This window comes from Meles meles, chromosome 19 (genome assembly GCF_922984935.1).
Source record: "Meles meles chromosome 19, mMelMel3.1 paternal haplotype, whole genome shotgun sequence".
Classification (NCBI taxonomy): domain Eukaryota; kingdom Metazoa; phylum Chordata; class Mammalia; order Carnivora; family Mustelidae; genus Meles; species Meles meles.
The window spans coordinates 47,593,633-47,616,420 of record NC_060084.1 but is presented as its reverse complement, the minus strand read 5'-3'; the positions used below and the strand labels follow the sequence as shown (position 1 = coordinate 47,616,420).

At 50.4% G+C, this 22,788-nt stretch overlaps 1 protein-coding gene across 4 annotated transcripts; it reads left to right on the top strand.

The window, feature by feature from the left end:
- The first annotated feature begins 1,727 nt into the window (after nucleotides 1-1,727).
- PLAUR (plasminogen activator, urokinase receptor) lies at nucleotides 1,728-22,418 on the top strand. Of its 4 annotated transcripts, XM_045988921.1 has the most exons (11): nucleotides 1,728-1,980; nucleotides 2,159-2,285; nucleotides 2,401-2,934; nucleotides 4,916-5,540; nucleotides 8,747-9,381; nucleotides 10,899-11,009; nucleotides 12,095-12,238; nucleotides 18,157-18,315; nucleotides 18,917-19,051; nucleotides 20,596-20,742; nucleotides 21,876-22,418. In XM_045988921.1, the coding sequence occupies exons 5-11, from the start codon at nucleotides 9,324-9,326 to the stop codon at nucleotides 22,127-22,129; spliced, it is 1,008 nt and encodes a 335-aa protein (XP_045844877.1). In that variant the 5' UTR covers nucleotides 1,728-1,980; nucleotides 2,159-2,285; nucleotides 2,401-2,934; nucleotides 4,916-5,540; nucleotides 8,747-9,323; the 3' UTR covers nucleotides 22,130-22,418. The 4 variants fall into 4 exon arrangements, with proteins under 4 accessions (XP_045844877.1, XP_045844878.1, XP_045844880.1 ...); XM_045988922.1 differs by lacking the exon at nucleotides 2,159-2,285 and having other exon boundaries at nucleotides 2,833-2,934; XM_045988924.1 differs by lacking the exons at nucleotides 2,159-2,285; nucleotides 2,401-2,934.
- Nucleotides 22,419-22,788: the final 370 nt, after the last annotated feature.

The window sequence follows — 22,788 nt, the reverse complement described above, 5'->3', positions numbered from 1 at the left end:
GGAGAAGCCTGAGCTGCTCCTGAGGTCAAAGAAAGACAGATGGGTGTGCTGGTATTGTTATTGCTATTATTAACAAGCTCCTGGTCATTTCAGAGAGATGTTAACCCACTGAATTCTTACCACAGTCCTACAGCCGTTACTCTTCTTCCCAGGAGCGAGACAGTATTCCCAAATATTAGCTGTCCGTCAGAACGGGCTGTGGCAGTGATAGCTTTGGCCGACTGCTGGAGCAGTGGCCTGGTGGTCTCCACTGACCTGGCGTTTAATTCTGAGTTGCTGGAACATGGAGGTTTCCACAGGAGGACCCAGATAGGCCACGGCGGGGGGCACCCAGGGTCTCAGGATAGCAGATTTTACCAACCAGGTCTGGAGGTATTTCAGTATTTTAACAGCTGATACAGTTGAAAGGACCCTGAACTGCTCCCCCCCCCCCCCCAATTGCATAGGGAAGGAAACCAAGTCTCAGATAAGGAAGGCCCAACTTCAAAGCCACAAAGTGAGGACTTTGGCGTAACCTTTACCTGGAAAATGGCCTGCCCAAGCCAGAGGAGGCCTGCATTCCTCTCCTGCCCCTGCCTCAGACTGGGCAGCCTTGATTTGCTCATCTGTTCAGTGGGAATGAGGTTGATCTCAAGCACCCCATGAGGGGCCCCAGGACTTGGTCTCCATCAGAGTCACCCCTTCACTGCTTTGACTCCCCACCTGCCTCTCCTTTGAGGTGTAACTCTAGGGATATCCCTTCCCTTGTTTTGGTCCTCAGTGCGACGGACCACTAAACTGGCATACCTCAGGGTCTACTGCCAATGCTGGATCCATGGCAGCTGCATGTGTTGGGAGGATTCATGATAGTGACATTCAGGCTCTAAGGAAACCACACACCCACCCAGAAGAAGACGAACACTTTCGTGCCAGATGGCCTGTGTTCAAGTTCCAGTTCTGCCTACTTCAAGCTCAGTGGCCTTGGGCAAATCATGTCACCTACCAGAGCCCCCGTGTCCTCCTTTGTCCAACAAGTAAAGTAGGAGGACCTGTGTCAAAGGATTAAATGGGTCGATGTATGCAGAATGCTGAGGACGGTAGCTGCTTTCACCATCCCTCATGAGGCAGGGCGCCGGGCAAGGCTGGCGCTGGCCTCTCCCCTTGGATCAGAGGAATGACCCTAAACGAGAGAAAGGGCCTGTCCAAGGTCAGTCGCAGTGCCTGTCCGACTGCCCAGACACCAAGGGAGGAGCCCTCAATCAGGTACAACAAGGAGCTTGCGCCTAAAGGTGGGGGGGGGGGGGGATCCTGAGAGTGCCCTTTACTGCGGGGTGCTCTGGTAGGGAGAAGTTTAGGGAGGAGGCCCACTGCCTTCTCAGGTGGACCCAAAGCCCTTTGGTCCAGGAGAAGTGGGAGGAAGAGGAAACAGGTAAGTCTGCCGGTCTGGAGTCAGGAGTCTAGAGTTAGGGAAGAGGGAGCGGCTCTTGGTTCTCTGTGACCAGAAGCCTGTGTCCTCAAGGTCAGCTGATAACGCCCCTGGGCAAACAGGCTGGGGGCCCCCAGACGCGAGGTGAAGCCTGTGAAGGGTAAGGAGGCAGGCAAAGCACGTGTCCTCGCCCTTTGCTGGAAACTTGAAGACCAGGGGCCGTAGGAGGGGTTACGTCACGCACGTACAGGCGCATGGGAGGGGTTACATCAGGCACGTACAGGCGCACGGGAGGGGTTACGTCACGCGCGTACAGGCGCACGGGCCTGCGCACGGGCCTACGCACGCCCCGCGAAGCCACACATCCCCTCCCGCGTACAGTGAAGGGCTGTGCGGCCCCTAAAACCCTCCACTCGGAAATAATGTGACCCGAGTTACAGTTTCCTCTCCCCCTCCTCCCCGGTGGATAAACACCGCGGTTCTGTATTTTCCTATCGCCGGGTGTTACAGACGGTGTCGCAATGAAGAACTTCTTGCCTGTGTCACTCGAGCCGTGTTCCAAGTTCCCGCAAGGGGTAAGTGGTTTTATGATGTCAGAAGGCTTTTCTACGTTTGTCATGTTTGGTAGCGACTGCAGAATCACTCTTCCTGGGACGGCACCAGCTCACACTCCCACCGGCCGCGTAAGGGAGTGTCTGCTTCCGCACCCATTCACCAACTATGGGTGTCATCCAGCCGTCCTATTTTTGCCAGCTTCTAGGTGAAAGGTGCGTGGCAGGATGCCAGTGGCCGTGAACTCTGCCTAGCTTCCGCCATCAAGAGGTGGAGTCTGAGGGATGCCTAGGTGGCTCAGTCGGTTAAGCATCAGCCTTCAGCTCAGGTCATTGTCCTGGAGTCCTGGGATCGTGTCTCGTGTGGGGCTACCTGCTCAGTGGGGAGTTTGCTTCTCCCTCTGACTCTCCCTTTCTCGTGCTGTCTCTCTCTCTCTCTCTCAGATACATAAATAAAATCTTAAAAAAGAGAGAGAGAGAGGAGTCTGTTCCCACCTCCTCGACTCTGAGCCAGGCTTGGAACTCGCTTTGACCTGAGAAGGCTGCTAGAGCGATGTTACATGAGTTGGGAGTCTTGGCTCAAGAGGTCTTGCGGCTTCTGTGGTCCCTGCCTTGCCACTGCGACCCCTCTGCCACAGTGGGAATGAGCTTGCCTCCTGCAGCCTGGAGGACCACGCAGAGGGTGGCCCAGGGACTCCCAGCCAGCCTGGGCAGGACCTGCGAAGGAGGCCATCTGAGACCAACCGGGTCTGCCACCCCCCAGAACCTTGAGGCTCGGAGTTGATGCAAACAATGCGAATAGCATTGTCGTGACTTTTAGAAGAGTCATTCATGTTTCCTCTTCTGTCCTGTGCTAATGTTTCTGTTGATTCACAGGATGTAGTTTCCCGTGGCTACAAAGTGCCACAGACCCAGGTGGCTTAGAACAGGAATGTGCTATCTCGCATCTGGAGGCTGAAAACCAAAACCAAGGTGTAGGTAGGACTGCTGTCTCTGAAACCCGTGGGGGGAGTTCTGGCTGCCTCTTGCCAGCTTCCAGTGGTTTTACTGGCCATCTTGGGCTTATAGCTCCCTAACTCCAGTGTCTACTCTCACCATCTCATGGCCTTCTTCCCCTGTCTCTATTCTCACATGGTTGCCTTCTTTCTTTTTTATAACTTATTTTTTTAAAGATTTTATTTATTTATTTGAGAACAAGAGAGAGGGAAAGAGAGCACACACAGGGAGCGGGGTTGAGGGGAGGGACAGAGGGAGAGGGAGAAGCAGGCTCAGCCCCGAGCGGAGAGCCCCACACGGGGCTCAATCCCAGGACCCCCAGATCATGACCTGAGCCAAAGACAGATGCTTAACTGACCTCAGATACTTAACCGCTGAGCCACCCAGGAGCGCCCAACATGGTCATCTTCCTATGAAGACGCCAGAGACATACCTCACTGTGACATCCTCCCAACCACTGACATCAGCAACAGCCCTATTTCCAAGTAAGGTCACATTCTGAGTCCTAGAAATTAGGATTTCAACATAGCTCTTTTTTTTGGTTTGGGGCGGAGTTTGGGAAGGTGGAGGAGGACACCTTCAACCCTTAACCAGAGCTCTTTTTATATTAGCAACACTAGCTCTTGAATTGTGGTGATTATTTCTGACACTGCAACTAAGTGGTGGAACTTGAACTGCAAGGGACCAGAGATGGGGACACCTTTCTTCTTTGCACAGATTTTTTTTCTCCTCTGGATCCCCTCCTCTCCGCAGGTCAGCTCCACCCGCTGAAGCCAGAGGGACCCGTGGAGGACAGGATGGAAAGAGGCTGGGGTCTTCCAGCCCCTGGTTCTTGTCTCCCCAGAGCAGCAGTACTCAGGGTGATAGTTATGCCAGACTCTTTGGGTCCAAAGCCTGACTCTGCACTTACAGGCCATCACAGGCAAGGGACTTAGCCTTCTGTATTGGTTCCTGTGGTCACTAACAAATTAGCATTCACTTAGTAGCTTAAAACAATAGGATTGTATTCTCCTATAGCACTGGACATCTGAAATCGCAAGTGAATCCTCAGGAACCAAAATCAAGGTGTGGGCAGGACAGTGCTTACTCTAGGGAGTAAGGTTGCCTTGCCTTTTCCAGCAGCCAGAGCGGGGCTCCCAGAATCACTCTGTTCTTGGCCCCCTCCCCCACCTTCAAAACCAGCAGCAAAGTGTCTTGTCTCTCTGACCCTGCTTTCCTACCCCTGTCTATAGTCAAATGTCCCCAGCCTCCCTCTGTAAGGACATTGAGAATTACATGGAGGGTCTATGCAGATCATCAGGATACTGTCCCAATCTTGAGATCCTTGACTTAAAAGAACATCCACAAAGACCCTTTTTCCACATACAGTACCACCTACAGTTTCCAGAGCTTGGGACCCGGAGCTCTTTGGGGGCCAGTATTCAGCTGACCATGTGTCCCAAAGCCCCAGTTCTCTCAACTATAAAATAGGGTACTGGGAGGGTGACCAGTGTATCTAGAGAAGGCACTCAGAATATCACAGGGCATGTCATGAGCACTCAATAAAGGGAAGCTTCATTTAAAGTTTCCTCTTTGGAGGTGCCTGGGTGGCTCAGTGGGTTAAGCCTCTGCCTTCGGCTCAGGTCATGATCTCAGGGTCCTGGGATCAAGCCCTGCATCGGGCACTCTGCTCAGCAGGGAGCCTGCTTCCCCCTCCCTCTCTGCCTACTTGTGATCTCTCTCTCTCTATGTCAAATAAATAAATAAAATCTTTTAAAAAAATAAAAAATAAAGTTTCCTCTTTGAAAAAAAATTTTAATAAAAAATAAAATAAAAATAGAGTTTCTTCCTTGGGCCTCAGTTTCTCTACCTGGAAAATGGGGAAGCAAGGGGTGTGGAGTTCAGGGGTTTCCAGCTCTTTTGCTCCCTGGGAGGGGTTCCTCTTTTGTCCCCCTCCCTTTTTTTTTTTTTTTTTTTTTTGCAGAGGGAGGCCCTGAGAGGAGATATCCCTGTATCCAGGAGGTGGCCAGGCCAGGATGGAAAAGTCACATCAGTGTCCCCTGGAGCCAGGGAGGAAATGGCCACAGCCGTGCTCCCACCAACAGCCAGGCCAGAGGTTGTCCCCTCCTCAGGCAGGTGGCAGGAGTCTGTCCTGGATGGATGTGTGCAATTTCTCCATGTCTCTAGTTGCTCTCTCTGAGGTCCATCAGGGGTCATTCTCTCCAGCTCCCTCTGCTTCTGTGTCTGTCCCTCCATTTCTCACTGTGTCTGTCCCTCTCTCACGTAGAAAGATCTCTCTCCCTCTTTGACTGCCCTGGCTTCAGTCTGTCAGTTGGCTCCATCCCTCTTCCTCTCTCACTGTCTCTCCCTTTCTGTCTCTCTGGATCTCTCGCCCTGTCTGACTCTGCACGAGATTCTCCCCTTCTCAGCCCAGGGAAGCCCCCGAAACCTGTGGGCCTCCCTCAGGACCCAGCAGGCAGGTAGGAGCTGGGCGAGGCTCACATGAGTCACCAGGAGGAAAGAGCGGACATTCCTACCCCTTTTCTGGGATTGTGCACGGGCCAGCCTCCTGCCCGCCCCCTACCGTGCCACGTCACTGGACCTCACAGGTATGTGTCACCTGAGGGAGAGACAGAGGGAACGAGTCACAGAGACAGAGAGACAGACAGGCCTACAGAGACATTAAAAACATGGATGGAGGGGCGCCTGGGTGGCTCAGTAGGTTAAAGCCTCTGCCTTTGGCTCGGGTCATGGGCTCAGGGTCCTGGGATTGAGCCCCAAGTTGGGCTCTCTGCTCGGCTCTGTCTGTCTCTCTACCTGCTTGTGATCTTTCTCTCTGTGTCAAATAAATAAATAAAATATTAAAAAAAAAACAGGGATGGAGAGACAGAAAAGAGAAGCAGAGAAAGAGACAGAAAGAGACAGGAAAAAGACAGAGACAGGGAGAGATAGAGTGACAGAGTCAGAGAAAGTGAGAGGCAGGGGTTGAGAGAGACAAACAGAAACAAAAAGACAGACACAGGAGGGAACAACAGATTTCGAGAGACTAGAGCAGTCTGAGGTGGGGACAGGTGGGCTCCAAAATATTCCCCTCATTCTTTAAATAAATTAAAAAATAATAAAATAAAAGAGGATGACCTCAGAGCAGTGAGGTCATCCTGCCAGGAGGCTGGATCGCAAGCCTTCCTGGACCAACACCCCAACTTTGTATTTCCCCACCTCAGTTGGTCTTCATGCCACCTGCAGGAGGGGCCCCACTTTCCACACGAGAGAACCCTAGGCTCTCAAGGGAAGACATCTGTTGGCCCAGGGTGACCAAGGAGTAGTCTAGTCCTGCAGCCAGGGGCATGACCTCCCCTGACCTCAAACCCTTAGAATGTCTCCACCTCTCTCCCCACCCACCATGGAGGGAAAGCTCTGCAGAGCCCGCCCAACAGTAATCAGTGGCAGTTACGGTCTTCTGCTGAGCACTTACTGCACATTAGGCACGGTGGCACGTGCCCTGGGGGCATTGTTTTATATCCCTAAAACACCAGCCCTGGGAGAGAGGCACTTGTGAAGGAGCTGGAGGCCCAGAGAGGTTAAATATCCTGCCCAAGCCCACAGAGCAGGGTGTAGCTGGAATTGGAACCCTTCCAGTCTGGTGCCAGCCCCCATATCTTAATAACTAGACTCTACTGCCTCTTAGAAGGGAGGATTATTTTGGAACTTTTCATACTTTACCTTAAAATTATTACCTTAAGGCTTCAATTAATTAGTAAAAGTAATAATACTATACTCATTGTTATACTGGTAGAGATAGCTCCTACTTACTCATTGCCTACTACCCTCTGCCTCCCTATTCTGTTCCAGCCACACTAGTCGCTCTGCTGTTCCTAGAGCTTGTCAGGACACCCCCACTCTGCCCCCACTGGCAGCTGCCTACCCTTGGAACTCTTCCTGGATCATCTACCCAACTTCTGCCCTCGCCACACTCAGCCTCTGCTCAAATGCCACCTGCTCAGGGAAGCCGGCAGCATCACCCCACCTGAAACCAAACATGCCTCACTTGTATCCTTCTACTTCCTGCCTTCTGGTTTGCTGTTCTCTGTTTTACTTCTTGCTGCCTGACAGCCACAGACTAAATAACACATATTAACTCTTCATTGTCAAGGGCAGGCACTTTGCTTTGTTTCCTGCTGTGTCCCCAGCTCCTCCTAGACCAGTACCTGGTACAGAGTAGGTTCTTGGTAAAATCTGAAGGAATTTGTTGAGCCCTCCTTGTGGGCCAACAACTGTTTCAGGCAACTTCACCAGCTCTGATGAGGTCAGAAGCACGCGGAGATGGAGAGACTAGATGATTTTATCTTTTACACTTTTTTACTTCTTTTTTTTCCAAGAGAATGGGAGAGAGAGAGAGTACACATGAGGAGGAGATGGGTGGGCAAAGGGAGAAGGAGAGAGAATCTTAAGCAGGCTCCATGCTCAGTGTGGAACCCAGTGGGGGGCTCCATCTCACCACCACCCTGAGGTCATGACCTGCGTGGAAGTCAAGATAGACACCTAACCGACTGAGCCATCCAGTCGCCCCTACATTTATTTTACTTTTAAAAAAAACTTAATGGGGGCGCCTGGGTGGCTCAGTGGGTTAAAGCCTCTGCCTTCGGCTCAGGTCATGATCCCAGGGTTCTGGGATCGAGCCCCACATTGGACTGTCTGCTCAGCGGGGAGCCTGCTCCCCCTCACCCCGCCGTCTGCCTCTCTGCCTACTTGTGATCTCTGCCTGTCAAATAAATAAAATCTTAAAAAAAAAAAAAAAACTTAACGAGGACCTTTACAAATACACAGAAAAAGGAGACAGAATGGCACCGAAGTTACCCTGAGATATTGCCTTACATTTTTTCCTAAAGCATTTTAAAGTAAATGCAGACATCCTTGACATTTACCTCTAGCTACTTCAGTGAGTGTAAAAACCAAGAACAGTTTTCCACATAACCACAGGACCATTTTCATAAGAGCAATATCTACTTTTTGGCTGAAGTGTTTGAAGGTAAATTAGAGACGTTATATTCTTTCACCCGCAAATATTCCAGGGTGCATCTCTAATGATAAAGACTTTTCCCCATGTAACCACAGCACCATTATCCCTCCTAACAAAACTAACAAAAATCCTAACAATAGGGCTCCTGGGTGGCTTAGTGGGTTAAGCCTCTGCCTTCGGCTCAGATCATGATCTCAGGGTCCTGAGATCGAGGCCCACATCGGGCTCTCTGCTCAGCGGGAAGCCTGCTTCCCCCCTCTCTCTCTGCCTGCCTCTCTGCCTACTTGTGATCTCACTCTCCCTGTCAAATAAATAAATAAAATCTAAAAAAAAAAAAGACTTCCAAGAAAAAAAAAACAAAACTCTTAACAATAATTAATGAACAGCCACAAATGTCCCATCAGGACAAGGTTTTTTGTTTTTATTTTTAATGCAATTAATTAACATACAGTGTAGTATTACTTCAGAGGTAGAGTTCAGTGATTGGTCAGTTGCATACAACAGGCAGTGCTCATCACATCAGGTGCCCTCCTTAATGAAGCCCATCACCCAGGTACCCCATCTTTCCACCCACCTCCAGTCCAGCAACCCTCAGTTTGTTTCCTAGAGTTCAGGGTCTCTTATGGTTTGTCTCCCTCTTTGATTCCATCAGGACAAATATTAACCAGAGAGCAGAGGTCCTTTCCCCAAGGTCCCACAGCAGGGGGAGGGAGAATTAGAATCTGGGGTGTGTGTGTGTGTGTGTGTGTGTGTATTTTTGACGCAACAAAATATATTTTATTTCAACTTTACTAGTACAGGAAGGCCAGGGGGAATGCTCAGCACCAACAGCTAAAGGCCACAGGGACTGGTGGGGACTGCTGTTAGCCCACCAGCCCCTGCGACATCTGTAAGATCTTGGTCCCTGCGACCCTGGGCAGCGCTAGGAAGATGTGTCAGTTGCAGTCACCGCTTGGTGCTGTCTGTCCCCAAGGCCAGCTGCTGCTGCAAGGACTTCGCATGGTGCTGCAGGGTGTCGGTCAGCGGGCCCTGCCTCTCGCTGGGACTCCGGCTCTGGGAAGTGAGCTGTGGAAGGCCACTGAGTTTGCACCTCAGCAGCCTGGAGACAGCTGTGACCGCCGCCACATGAGTCAGAGCGGAGCCTAGCCACCACCCCCCCCCCCCCCAACTCCTGGCCGCGCCCTGGCAAAGGAAGTTTTTGAGGAGGAGGAGGAGGGGTCAGGGGCGGGGAGGAGGAAGCAGCCACGCATCTGGGGCTGACTGGCTCTTTCGCAAACTCTCTGGGAGGAGCCCCGGGGGCACAAAACTGCCTCCTTCCCCAGGCCAGCCTGAGAAGTGCAGGGAGCCACACGGACAGGAACTGCTGCCAGACATGGGCTGCCCGAGGCTGCTGCCGCTGCTGCTGCTCTTGGTTCAGACCTGCGTTCCAGGTAGGAACTGGACACCCAAACACCTGCGCGGGGAACTGGGTCCTGAACGCAGCGAAGGGGGGGAGGGGGGGCTCGGAGTTGGAGGAGGGGGCTCCGTCCCCAGCGCTCCCCCTCAGGTAGTGATCCTTCAGCCATCTGCAGCCCCACACAGCATAGTACCTGGCAAGTAGTAGGTGCTCAGGAAATAAGAGTCGAATGAAGGCACTGAACTGCAGCCGCCGCGGAGTACGCTCTTTATTTCAGGGCTCCTCCAAGCCCCTTCCCTGCAATTTCAAACCGGACAGGCAGAAGCATTTCAACCATGTTTCACGGAGAAGGAGACAGGTTCAGAGAGGCAACCTCCACTCAGTCCTGGAATAAGTGGGATTCTGGCCTCAAGGGGGCGTCCCACAGCTCTCTCCACTAGCGCGGGGCTCCTCGCCACCTCCTGCCCCCGCACAGACCCAACCCCTTGAAAGACAGGGAGCAGTGAGCCTCATTTTACAAAAGATCTAAATAAGGAGGTGGAACGTCGCAGAGAAAGGGGCTGGGGATCCAGACCTTGTCCCTGGAGGACCCTTTCTTTCCCTATCCCCTAGCTACCTGCTCAACTCCTTTCCCGGGAAACGTGCGGGAGAGGGTTGAAAAGCCAGAGGAAATGGAGAAGGAACTGAGTCAGGGCGGGGCGGGGAACAGGGGGTTGCGGGACGGCTCAACCACGAATAACCCGGACCGGTCTTCCGATCTTTCACAGCCGAGAATGAGTAATGACTCCAGAAGACTGCGAATTTGGGGTGGGGAATGGACCCCAGCAGGGGAGGCGGGGAAAGGTGTTGGGGCGGGGATAGTGGGCAAATTTAGGACCGCAGGAGGGGCTAGTGGGCGGGGCTGGAACCTCGGGAAGTGCTGGTGGGCCGGGAGAGAACCTTGGGGGAGGCTCCTGCAGTTGGGGTTCGAACTTCCCGAGCCCTCATGGGTGAAGTTAAAACTTTGGCCTGGACTGATGGGAGGGGAGAGAATGTTGGGGAGAGGCCATGGAAAGGGGTAGAGTCAGTGGGGGTCACCAGGAAGTGGGGTAAAGATCACCTGCAGATCAGGTGAGGGTAGAACGCCCGTGCGAGAGCTTGCGAAGCAGGATAGACCAAGGGCTGGTGGAATGGGGGAAGAGACGTAAATTGGACCTGGGCTAGAATATCCAGATGGACAGAGAGGGTGGGGATTGGACTCAGGATGGGCCCCGCGCTGGTACACAATTCAAGGGAAAATGAGCCAGGGCGGGACTTTAGGGAAGGATTGTGGGAGGAGATAGAATTTTAGCATAGGGGGTATAGATAAAATGTGAGGTTAGAGATAGACCGGAAGTACTGCTGACCCAAAGCCGGTGCTGGAACCGAAGGGCGGACAGAATGTGGAGCATGAACCTGAATGCACAAGACCTGGAGACTTGGTCCTGATACTAGGGCATGAAGGGGGGCGATCCCCCACTGGAAGCTGTAACAATCTCTCCTCTCCTCCCTCTCCCCGCCCCCACCCCCCAGCCTCCTGGAGCCTGCAGTGCCTGCTGTGTGGGAGGACAGGGAAGTGCCAGGTGGAAGAGTGTGCCCGAGGCCAGGACCTCTGCAGGACCACGACCTTGCGCATATGGGAAGGTGAGCTCCCCACCTAGACCACCACAGGGAACTCACGCAACCAAGAAACCTTATTTCACCAGCAATCAGGGAAATGCAAAAGAAAAAGACAAACGGACCCTATTTCATACCCATCAGATAAACAAGCTTTTTTGAAAATCTGACAAGCTGGGATGGATGAGGGTTTGGAGCTACAGCCCCTGTTAACGGGGACAAATTCGTGCATCCACCGCACAGAGCAATTTAGCAAAATCTAGTACAGATAACGATCAGCATACCCTCCAGGTGCAGTTCAACTTCTAGGAAAAAGAAACCTTGAAGAACCTTAGACACAGGTATAAGAATGTTTTTGGCCGTTATGTTTGTGATACAGGTTAGTCATCAGTGGAGAAGAAACATTATGGTATAATCACACAGTGGAATGCCTCACAGCAGTTTAAATGAAGGAACTTAAGCTATAGGTATTCAAGTGGACACATCTCAAAAATTCAGGTTGAAAGGGGGAAAAAAGCATGTTTCAGGGTATGATACCTTTTACTATAAATAGTCTATAACAATATACAATAAATAATGTATAAATAAGTAATAGTATACATTGTTATGTGTACCCAGTGTGAGAATTACCTCTACCAGCGGTTGCTTCTGGACAGGGCACAAGGGGAATGGGATTTGGGGGAGTGAGCAGGAGGCTTTAACTGTCTTTTAAATTTAAATTCTTTTTTAAAAAATCTGAAACAAATAGAGCAAAATTTTCTAATAGTTTATAAAATTTGGTGATGAATGCGAAGTATTTATTGTATCATTCTCCTGTGCTTTTTGGCAAGCTTGTAATATTTGCCTTTGAAAATTCCTGTTAGAGGGATCTCCCTGCTAAAATCACTCAGCTGGGAGGGAGGGATAGGTGGATCCAGACAGCCTCGGCAATAGCGTGATCACTAAGAGAGAACAGGCTCACCGTGGTGGGAGGGTGAGGAGGGGAGACAGCTGGACCCAAGAGCGGAGGCCTGGCAAGGATCAGCCCTGAAAGTGGGTGACCTTAGGACCGGGAGCGTCGGGCTATTTGGGCCCAGGGGAGCCTTTGGGGTGACAAAGATACATCCTCCCAGGAGGCGAAGAGCTGGAGGTGGTGGAGAGAGGCTGTGCCCACCCCGAGAAGAGCAACAGGACCATGAGCTATCGGACAGGCACGCAGATCATCACTCTCGCGGAGGCCCTTTGTGCTACAGACTTGTGCAACCGACCCCGCCCTGGTGAGTTGGGCAGCCCTCATTCTCCCGACTCGTCTCCCATCATTCTCCTGATCCCATCCCCACCAGCCCCGACTCTCAAATGCCTATTTAAGAAAAAAGACTTAGAAAGGCTCAGGTTCTCCAATTCCCGCGGGAGAGGGTGGGAAGTCACGGCTCTGTGTTGCATGGTCGTGCGTGCAGATTCCTCTTTCAGCGACTGGTGAGGAAGGAAGTTGGTTAATGCCAGGCCAGTCCCAGTGACGTCAGTAGCGGACCACCTACATGGCTCTCTTTCTCATTCATCCATGCTGACCCCAGACTTTTCATCTGTCTGTTGGCAGAGAGTGACTCAGATGTTGGTTTTTAAGGAAGTGCCAAGAGAAGGGACACTGGCTTCAGCTTTCTGTTAGATGTGCTTTAGGAAAGCACTGGTAATCGAGTCTAAGTCATCCTTCTAATCATAGATAATATTCAGAAGATTTAACAACATCAGTCAAGGCATTGACCAATCAGAACACTACTGGAGCCCCCTCTTTAGCTGATGGATCTTGAAGACATAGGGCTCTAAAGAGAGAGTTGGGAGTGGGCAGGGGTCCACCACTGAGCTTGGGGCAGCCACTGTCAATTCAGTAATTTAATAAGTGGTAAAGTGATATCAGCCCCCACTTCTCAGGCCATTTTTACCCCGCCTGTGGTGACTGGGATAGTTGGTTAAATCACATTCTGTATTTACGTGATCCTGGGGATACAGAAGTGACCAAGACAGCTTTGGGGCCTTACCATGGGCTTACAGTCAGTGGGGTGAGTGGGGGTGACAGACCCATCACCAAACAGTGACTCCTCCGATTATAGTCAGAGCCAGGATGGGGAAGCAGAAGCAGAAGGGTCAGGACCATGAGACCTCTGGTCTTAGAGGGCTCAGAGCTGTGGTCGGGATATACAGTCCAGAATTGTCAGGACTGAGATAAGAGAAACAGCGGCCAGAGTGATCAGGGCTGGCATGAATGAAGAGTAGGGGCTTTGGGACCCTCGGAGAGACACTGGGCTCAGGTCAAGGAAGTTTTCCTCCAGGAAGCAACAGATAAGCAGGATCTTGAGAAAAGAGCAGGAGTCAAGCTGTTAAACAAACAAACAAAAAACAGTGGAAAGAGTTTTCTAGGAAAAGCAATGGACACCAAGGCCCAAACGTGGCTGAAAATAGTATGGCTGGAGGAAAGAAAACACAGAGGAGCTGGCGAAATCGGCAGGGTCACATTACACAGGGCTTTCCAGGTTATGGTGAGGAATATAGACCCTATGGGCAACAGGGGGAGGTCATAAAAGCGTTGAGTTTTTCTTTGTTTTTTAGATTTAATTATCTGAGAGAGAGAGAGAGCACACAAAGAGTGGGGAGAGGGGCAGAGGGAGAGAATCTCAGGCAGACTCCCCACTGAGCAAGGAGCCCGATGTGGGGCTTGATAGTGTGACCCATGAGATCACGGCCTGAGCCAAAATTATGAGTTGGACACTTAACCGACTGAGCCACTGAGATGCTTCAAGGGTTTTTGGGGGTTTTGTTTTTGTTTTTTCATTTATTTGACAAAGAGATAGAGAGCACAAGTAGGCAGAGTGGCAGGCAGAGGGAGAGGGAGAAGCAGGCTCCCTGCTGAGCAGAGAGCTAGATGTAGGGCTCCATCCCAGGACCCTGAGATCATGACCTGAGCTGAAGGCAGCCGCTTAACCAACTGAGCCACCCAAGCACCCCTGTTTGTTTGGGGTTGTTTTTTTTTTTAAGGTTATTTATTTATTTGAGAGAGAGAGCGCGTGCATGAGCATAGGGAGGGGCAGAGGGAGAGAATCTCAGGCAGACTCCCCACTGAATGTGGAGCCAACGGGTTGAGGAGGGGGAGGCTCGATCCCACAACGATGAGATCATGACCTGAGCCGAAACCAAGAGTCTGACACCCAACCGACTGAGTCATCCAGGTGCTCCGGTCATAAAAGGGTTTTAAGCAGAGAGTGTCATGATCAGATTTGTATTTTTAAACAAATTGTTCTGACCTCAGAGGAAAGGAATGATGGAGGGAAATTCGATGAGGGCAGTCCAACTTGGAGGTGGTGAGGTTGTCCAGATGAAGAGAAGAGTGACTGCATTAGAATGTCAGCCGGGCTCACGGAGAGAAGTGGGTGGATTTTAAGACCCTTGAGCAGGACTTAGTGATGGATTAGACATGGGGGTGTGTTTGCAGCTCTCATCATGACGGAGTCCCATGTATCAGACTAAGCTGGCAATAACAGCCGGAAAAGCTGGACGAGTTATAAACAATTACATAAGGCCACTGGAGAACAGCTAACGAAGAGAGGAACTTGAGGCGCTACAATCTTTGAAATAAGGGAAGCATGGAAATTGAGTTATGCAGAAAGCTGGCTTTATCCTGGAGTGCACTTTCCAGTTCACGCTGTGAAGGGGAAATAAAACCCAAATAAGAGAGATCATTGCTAGACTGAGAAGCCAGAGGTTAGATAGAGTCTAGGGCTGCCAGAGCGTCTGGAAAATGAGAGGTAGAGTCCGGGAACGTATGGCACCACAGAAAAGGGAGTCCCCAAATCTGCAGATTTCCATTAAGTCATTGGCAAGCTGTACGTGCACAGGGTGGGACTCCAAGAAACTCAGCAGAAAATAGTATCTGGGAAGCTACAGAACTGAACAAGAATTCCAGCAGGCATATCATGCTGGGGAAACCAAAGTTGCCAGGTTGTAGAGAGAGGACTTGGTAACCACACCAAGCTTTCCTCTGAGACCATACTCTAGGCATAAGGGCAAAACTGAAAGAGACCCGCCCTAAAGATGCCTACATCTCATCTTCAGCAAGAAGAAAACCTAACCTTCTTGGGAAGAAAATAACATTATTTAGAGCCTCTCCAAATTTTCATTGTGATATCTGGCATCTAATCAAAACTTACAAGGTACCCCAAAGAAAATTGAAAGGACCAATTAATAGGACACCTAGAGACAAATCCAACAGTAGAAACAGACTTATAATGATTCAGATAGTGGAGTTATTAGATAGGGAGATTTAAAATTGCCATTATCCATATAGTCCAAAAAAATAGAGGAAAGGATAAACTTTGGCAGAAATGTGGAGTCCGTTTTGTTTTTGTTTTTTTTTAAAGAGTCAAATAGGAAACACAGAATAGTGACTGGAATTAAGAACACAATAGATGTGCTTCATAGAGACCAGAAGCAGTGGGGCAAAAGGATTAGAGAACTGGAAGACAGGCAGCAGAAGTCTCCGGAATGGTGCCCAGATGTGGAGGATCAAGGAACCTGCCAGGTTTCTGCCGTGGGGGACTGAATGGGACCACATGACAGATATGGAATTGAGGAGAGAAGGACTAGTTTGGAGAAGGTGGAGAGCTTCCTTTGGGGCGGGTAGAGATTCAGGTGTTTGAGGGACGGCCAGAGGGCCTCTCCAGAGGCAGCTGGGTGTACAGGTGTGGAGCTCAGAGAGAAGTCCTGCCTGCAGTGAGTTCCCAGCCGACACGTGGAAATGAAGCCGTGTCAACGGATAACATCCCATGGAAGAAAATGTGCTCCATGAGAAATGAAAAGGGCCTGAGACAGAACCCCGAGGATCACCCACATTTAGAAGGCAGCATGAGAAGTGGAATTCATGAGGGAACCCAAGGACGGTATAATGGCAGTGACGGCACTCCATGTTTCCATTTTCGTGGAAGTTCATGTGAGAAGACATGAGTGGTTGACATTTGAATTATTTTTCTTTAGGGTTGGGGGAGATTTGATCTTGGACGTAAATGATTCGCCTAATTCCAGCAGCTGGCCTGAGTTGAGAGAGTGGCTGAGACAGGCCCTCTCCCTTATGTAGGACTTGGCCCCAACTCAACTTGGATATTTGGGGTTGAAGGGGAGGGCATGCCGGGCTTTGGAATGGTCTGAGCCAAGGCCTGGCCAAGGAACTGACTCTAGTGTTTCCAGGGGAAAATAATTCACCCCCTTGGCCTGGACTAGGAGGTGCGAGAGGCGGTGTGATCACAGATTAATCAAGACAGGCTTGGATCCTTGGCACATCGGGTAGTGCATTAATTACCTATCGCCTCATCACAGATTGTCCCCAAACTTAAAAACAAAAACGAGCAGGTATTATTTCACAAAGTTTCTGATGGTCAGATTCTGAAGAGTCTGGAAGTGGCTTAAGGTGGTGGTTCTGGATCTTTCATGAGGTTGCAGTCAAGACGCCAGCGGATCTGTCGTCATCCCAAGGGTCCCAGGGGAGCTTTACTCACATGGATGATCCGCTCCTGTGGCTTGGACAAAGGCCTTCGTTCCTTGCCACGTAGACCTTACCATGGGGTGTTTGAATGTTCTAGCCACATGACAGCTGGACTCCCTCCAGACCAAGTAATCCAAGAGAGAGCCAGGAAGAAGTTGCGATGCCTTTTATGACCTAGTGCAGGAGTCACACATCATCATTTCCGCAATATCCCATTAGTGACACAGGTCAGCCCTATTCTTTGTGCGTGCTTGCCAGGAAGCGGAGGTCATGGGGGGCCTTCTCGGAGGTTGGCTACCACAGAGAACAATAGCAGGGTTTTAAACAATCTTCATTCATTTATTTAACAAATATTTACTGAATATCTTCTCTGGCTCTGGCCCTGTGCTGGGTGGTGTTGGGACACAGTAATGATCAGGCCCCACCTCCTGGGGCTCAGAGTCCAGGCAGACAGGGATGACCCAGAGTGGGTGTGGCTGGGGTTGGGGAGCCCCGAGGGGCACACTGATCCAGTCTGGGAGGTCAGGGAGGACTTCTTAGAGGAGGTGAGATTTGAGATGATGCCTGAAGAATGAGTAGCAGGATACAGGGAAAGTAGGGAGCCAAGGGAGCAAGGGAGCGCATTCTAGGAAAGGCTGGATGCCAGTCAGCTTGCTTATTCAGGGGCTGTGGGAAGTCATAGGGGGTAGAGTCTGAGGGGCTAGTGGAGGGAGATGAGGCAGGAGAGGTGGCCCAGACCCAGAGGTTGGTGGGCCTTGAATGCCACATGGAGTAGCTTGGATTTTATTCTGAGGGCACTGAGGAGCCACGGAGAGATTTTGAACAGAGCACAGGCAGGGCCAGATTTAAACATTAGAAACATCCTTCTAAGAGCCTAGATAACCATCAACAGATGAATGGATAAAGATGATGTGGTGTGTATACACACACACACACACACACACACACACACACAATGGAATATTATGCAGTCATCAAAAAACCAAAATCTTGCCTTTGCAACGACATGGATGGAACTAGAAGGTAATATGTTAAGCAAAATAAGTCAATCAGAGAAAGACAATTATCATATGATCTCACTGATATGAAGAATTTGGGAAATAAGACAGAGGATCATAGGGGAAGGGAGGGAAAAATGAAACAAGACGAAACCAGAGAGGGAGACAAACCATAAGCATAAGAGACTCTTAATCTCAGGAAACAAACTGAGGGTTGCTGGAGGGGAGGTAATGGGAGGGATAGGGTGGCTGGGGGATGAACACTGGGGAGGATGTGTGCTATGGTGAGCGCTGCGAATTGTGTAAGACTGATGAATCACAGACCTGTATTCCTGAAACAAATAATACATTATATATTAATTAAAAGAAGAAGAAGAAGAAAAAGAAACATCTTTCTAGGGCCATCTGGGGATGCACTGGGTTGGGCTGGGGGGCAAGGGTGGAAACCAGGAGGCCAGGGAGGAACCTGGTATTGAAGGAGTTCTGACCTGGTCATGGGGCTGGAAAGGAGGGGATGGATGCTAGAAAGATTCAGGAGGTGGGATGGGCAGGGCTTTGATGATCGGCTGAAAGTGAGATTAGGAGGAATTGATGCTAAGGCGAGTCTTCAAGGGAGCTAGAATTCCAGAATTCTCCCCATGGAGTCATTCTCCTGCCCCTCCCCAAACAGGTCGGACTTCCACCTTTCCCCGAACCCGAAGCCGTTACCTCGAATGTGTTTCCTGCGCCTCCTCAGATCTGAGCTGTGAGAGGGGCTGGGATCAGAGTCTACAGTGCCGCAGCCCTACAGAACAGTGTGTGGAAGTGGTGACCCACCGGAGCCTGGAAGGTGAGCTCCAACCTCACAGCAGCTCCTCCCCGCTGCATTGCTTCTCCCCAAGGCTGCCCTTAACAATGACCCCAGAATAACAAGGACTTAAAGGTGGAAAGTTAGTGCCCTCACACACAAAAAGTCTAGTGATAGGAAGTTCTGGGTCACTAGGACAGTTCTACAGTCACCAGGAACCCAGATGCTTTCTCATATCTTGTATATTGCTTCCATTCTGAAGATTGCCTCATAGTCCAACATGGCTGCCAGAGCTCCAAATCTCATGTCCAAGTTCCAGGAAAGAGAAAGAGGGAAAAGGAACAAAAAACAGATACCCCTCCTTTTGTGAGGGTTCTCCTTTCTTGAAGTTCCATAAAACCTTTCTATTTATATAACATTGGCCAGAACCTAGCCACATGATTATACCAATGGAAGCTGGAAAATGTTTGGGGTTTTTGTTCTTGTTTTTGGTTTTTTTGGCCTAGATATATGGCTGCCGCAAATGAAATGAAGGTCCTATAATGAGCAGTGAGGCAGGAAATGAACAGATGACTGCAGTGGTGGTGGGCAAAGCCACTCTCAGCCCCTGAACAACCTGACCTCTCTCCTCTGGCCCCCACAGGCAGTCCAAGGGATGAGCACCACACCCGCGGCTGTGGCAACCTTCCGGGCTGCCCAGGCCCCACCGGCTTTCACAACCACCACACCTTCCACTTCCTGCAGTGCTGCAACACCACCAAATGCAATGTGGGCCCAGGTGAGGGGCAGGGGACCCACGCAGTGTATGACCTGGGGTCAGGGGAGGGAGGTGTACCCAGGCTGCGGCCCCTCCTCTCTAGGTGTCTGTCTCCTGTGAAAACCCCTCAAAGAAGGCTTTTGCGGTAATTCGATGTGCCCATCCAACCTTTACCAAAGACCCACGCTTTATACTTCCTTGAATCCTTTCACACTCGTGATCCATGCCACCGGTCCCCATTTCCACGCCTGCTTCCTACAGCCAGTGCTCAGCACAGCAAGAGTGACTTCTTACAAATGTAAACCAGAGCACGTCACTCTCCTTCTTCAGGCACTCCAGCAACTCTTCCTTGCTCTCAGAATAAAATCCAAAGACCATCCCAGGCCCTATGTAATCTGGCATCTGTCTGTCTTGTGGTCTACACTGAGTTTCTGCAGCTGCCAAACTCCATCCTGCCTCCTGGCCTTTGCACAACCAGTACCCTCCACCAGGAACACATCTCCCTCAAGAGTTTACCTGGCTGGCTGCTTCTCATTCGTTAGGTCTTAGCTTTAAAGTACCATCTGCAGGGAAACATCCCTGTCCCTCCTGTCCACTGTAATCTCGCTCCTTCGTGTTATTCTGTCTCTATAAACCAATACTGTCCAATGGAACTTTCTACGATGATAGAAATGTTCTCTATCCATACTGTCCAATATGGTAGCCACTGACTCATATGGCTGTTGAGCACTGGAAATGTGAACTGAATTTTGAGTTTTCGTGAATACAAATTCATTTCAGCATAAACGTAAACCGCCACAGTGCCTAGTGGCTACTATGTTGGACAGTGTAGTTCTAAGGGTAAGTGCTGTAGGGCAGGGACGGTTTTGTCTTCCACAGCTGCTTGCCAGATAGGGTCAGATGGGGACTCAGGAGGCACGGTGAGGTGGGATTTCTCTCACAGGTACAATAAAGAATCCCCCAGAAAGGGCGCCTGGGTGGCTCAGTCAGTTAGTCATCTGCCTTTAGCTCAGGTCATAACCTTAGAGTCCTGGGATTGAGACCCGCATCTGGCTCCTTTCTCAGCAGGAGTCTGCTTCTCCCTCTCCTTCTATGCCCGGGTTTGTGCTCTCTCTCCCACTCTTTTTTTTTTTTTTAATATTTTATTTATTTATTTGACAGAGAGGTCACAAGTAGGCAGAGAGGCAGGCAGAGAGAGAGGGAGAAACAGGCTCCCCACTGAGCAGAGAGCCCGATGTGGGGCTTGATCCCAGGATCCTGAGATCATGACCTGAGCCAAAGGCAGAGGTTTAAACCACTGAGCCACCCGGGCACCCCTCTCTCTCCCACTCTTATTTGAGATAGATCTCAAATAAAATCTTAAAAAAAAAAAAAAAAAAAGCCCCCGCCCCCCCCCCCCAAAGAGTGCTGTTCCAATGCCTGACCACAAGGTGGCTCCATGACATCTCAGGCTGTGAGTTGGCAGTTCTAGGGGAGGTAGGACAAGGAAGGACACCCCTTCACTCCACCTGCCTGCACCCCCATACTAATTTCCTTGATTTCTGTGTTACTTGTCTTCTCTCAAGTCCTGGAGCTTCAATACATGCCTCTGAATGGCTTCCAGTGTTACAGCTGTGAGGGAAACAGCACCCATGGATGTTCCTCGAACGAGACTTCCCTGACCGCCTGCCAAGGCCCCATGAATCAATGTCTGGAAGCCACGGGCACTAATGGTGAGCCCTTCTAGGAGGCTGGGAGAGGATGCTTGTTGCGGGGAAGGGCTGTGGGCCACAGGTGGACTTCACGGAGCTGGGTCTACCTGTGGAGAAGGTAGGACTTTCTTCAAGAGGGTGCCAGGTGTCCTCAGGAATTGGGACGTCGTAAAGAAATGGGCGTTCCAGCCACAGAAATGTGGACTTCTCTGGGGGGGTGGGACTTCCACGAGGGGGTGGGACTTCCCGCAAAGGGGTGGGACTTCCTGTGGCCTTGGCGGGCTTCCATCCTGGGCCATACTGGGCGGGTCTCTCTGTTCCAGTGGTTCTCAAACTTTTTCATCCAGAAATTCCTTCATGCTCTTAAAAATTATTACTTACGTCAGTTATAGTTATAGATATTTACTGCATTAGAAGTTAAAACTGAGATATTTTAAGAGATCTAAATTATTAATTTATTTGTTATTTATGTTTTTAGAAAGTGGGAGACCCCGTGAGTGGGGGATGGGGAGAGGGAGAGAGAGAATCTTTCCTTTTCCTTTTTTTGGGGGGAGATGGGGGGTGGGAGAGAGAGAATCTTAAGCAGGCTTCAGCATGAAGCCAGACTCGTGGCTTGATCTCATGACCCTGAGACCATAACCAAGAGTTGGACACTTAACAGACTGATCCACCCAGGCGCCCATTTTAATTTATTCTAAAATAAATTGATTTAAAATAAAAATATAAAATAAAACTTCATTCCATATGAACATAACATATTTTTTACTTAAAAAATGATATTTTCCAAAATGAAAACATTTAACAAGAAGATTGGCGTTGTTCTACCATTTTGCAAATCTCTTTCACGTCTGGCATAATAGAAGACAGCTGGATTCTCATATCGGCTTCGCATTCAGTTGGCTTCAAGCTCACATGTCCCAGGGTTTCTGGAAAACCCCCCACTGTACACTCACACACGTGGAAAAGTCGAATGATGCTTTAGCATTATTAGAATTATTTTGACCCTGGGTTCCCCCAAGAAGGGTCTGGGGGACCGCACTTGAAACTGCTGCTTTCTTCAGGTGGCATCCACCTCCAGGTGGCAGGTCACCCAGTGAGCACTACAGACCCAGTCCCAGGAACTGGGAGTCTTAAGCAGTCTTCTCTCTCCTCAGGGCTGGGCAACCCGATCTACACAGTACGAGGCTGTGCGACCCCCTCGTGGTGCCAGAGTCTCCATGTGGCTGAAGCCTTCAGCCTGACCCATCTCAACGTCTCATGCTGTACTGGAATTGGCTGTAACCACCCGGTCCGGGATCACCATCCCCGAATGAGCAGTGCCCCCCGGCCTGGTCCTGCCCACCTCAGCCTCACCACCACCCTGCTTATAACCACCAGACTATGGGGAGGCACTCTTCTCTGGACCTGATCCCCTCACACACTCCCCCTACCCTGGCTGGATCCAGGGGAACCCTTTGCCCTCCCCTCAGCTCCCAGCCCTGCAGACTTGCTGTGTGACCTCAGGCCAGTGTACTGCCCTCCTGGGTCTCAGTTTTCCCAGCTGTCTCACAGAGTTGGAGAACCAGAGGAGAAAAGCTGGAGAAAGACTGCAGGCCAGCAGGAGAGGTCTTGTTATGTTAGCATTGTTGTACCATTATTGTTATTATTAATTAATATTTGTTTTATTTAATATTTTATACTTAAATAAAGATTTTTGTACCAGTGAACTGAGGGAGGCCTTATCTTCCTACTTGGTAGCATCTCTCTTTGGGAGGATGAATGGGGGGGGCATCTTTCATCCAGCTCCTGGAATTAGGAGTCACATTGTAGGACCCCAGCATTTAGGGCCCCAGCCTTGGAAGCAGTTGTCCATGGGCTTCCATCCTAAGCTACCCCCACATCTGTTTCTGGGCTCCAACTCACTCATCCAAGCACTAACCTTCCAGTCTCTCCTCCCAAGCTCCAAGAGCTTGACCAAGAGCTTGACCAAGAGGTCAAGACTGCTCCGTTGTTCCAGGGAGAGGCATCTGCATTTCCTAAGGGGCTCTGAGACCCTCAGGTGAATGGGAGGGATAATCTGAGGGCCAG

Bases quoted from the DNA above. Each gene is read 5' to 3' on its own strand.
- PLAUR (XM_045988924.1), top strand. From the start codon at position 9,324: ATGGGCTGCCCGAGGCTGCTGCCGCTGCTGCTGCTCTTGGTTCAGACC. The intron at 19,052-20,595 runs GTGAGGGGCAGG...TCTTCTCTCAAG, and splicing joins CAAATGCAATGTGGGCCCAG to TCCTGGAGCTTCAATACATG. The intron at 20,743-21,875 runs GTGAGCCCTTCT...CTCTCTCCTCAG, and splicing joins GGAAGCCACGGGCACTAATG to GGCTGGGCAACCCGATCTAC.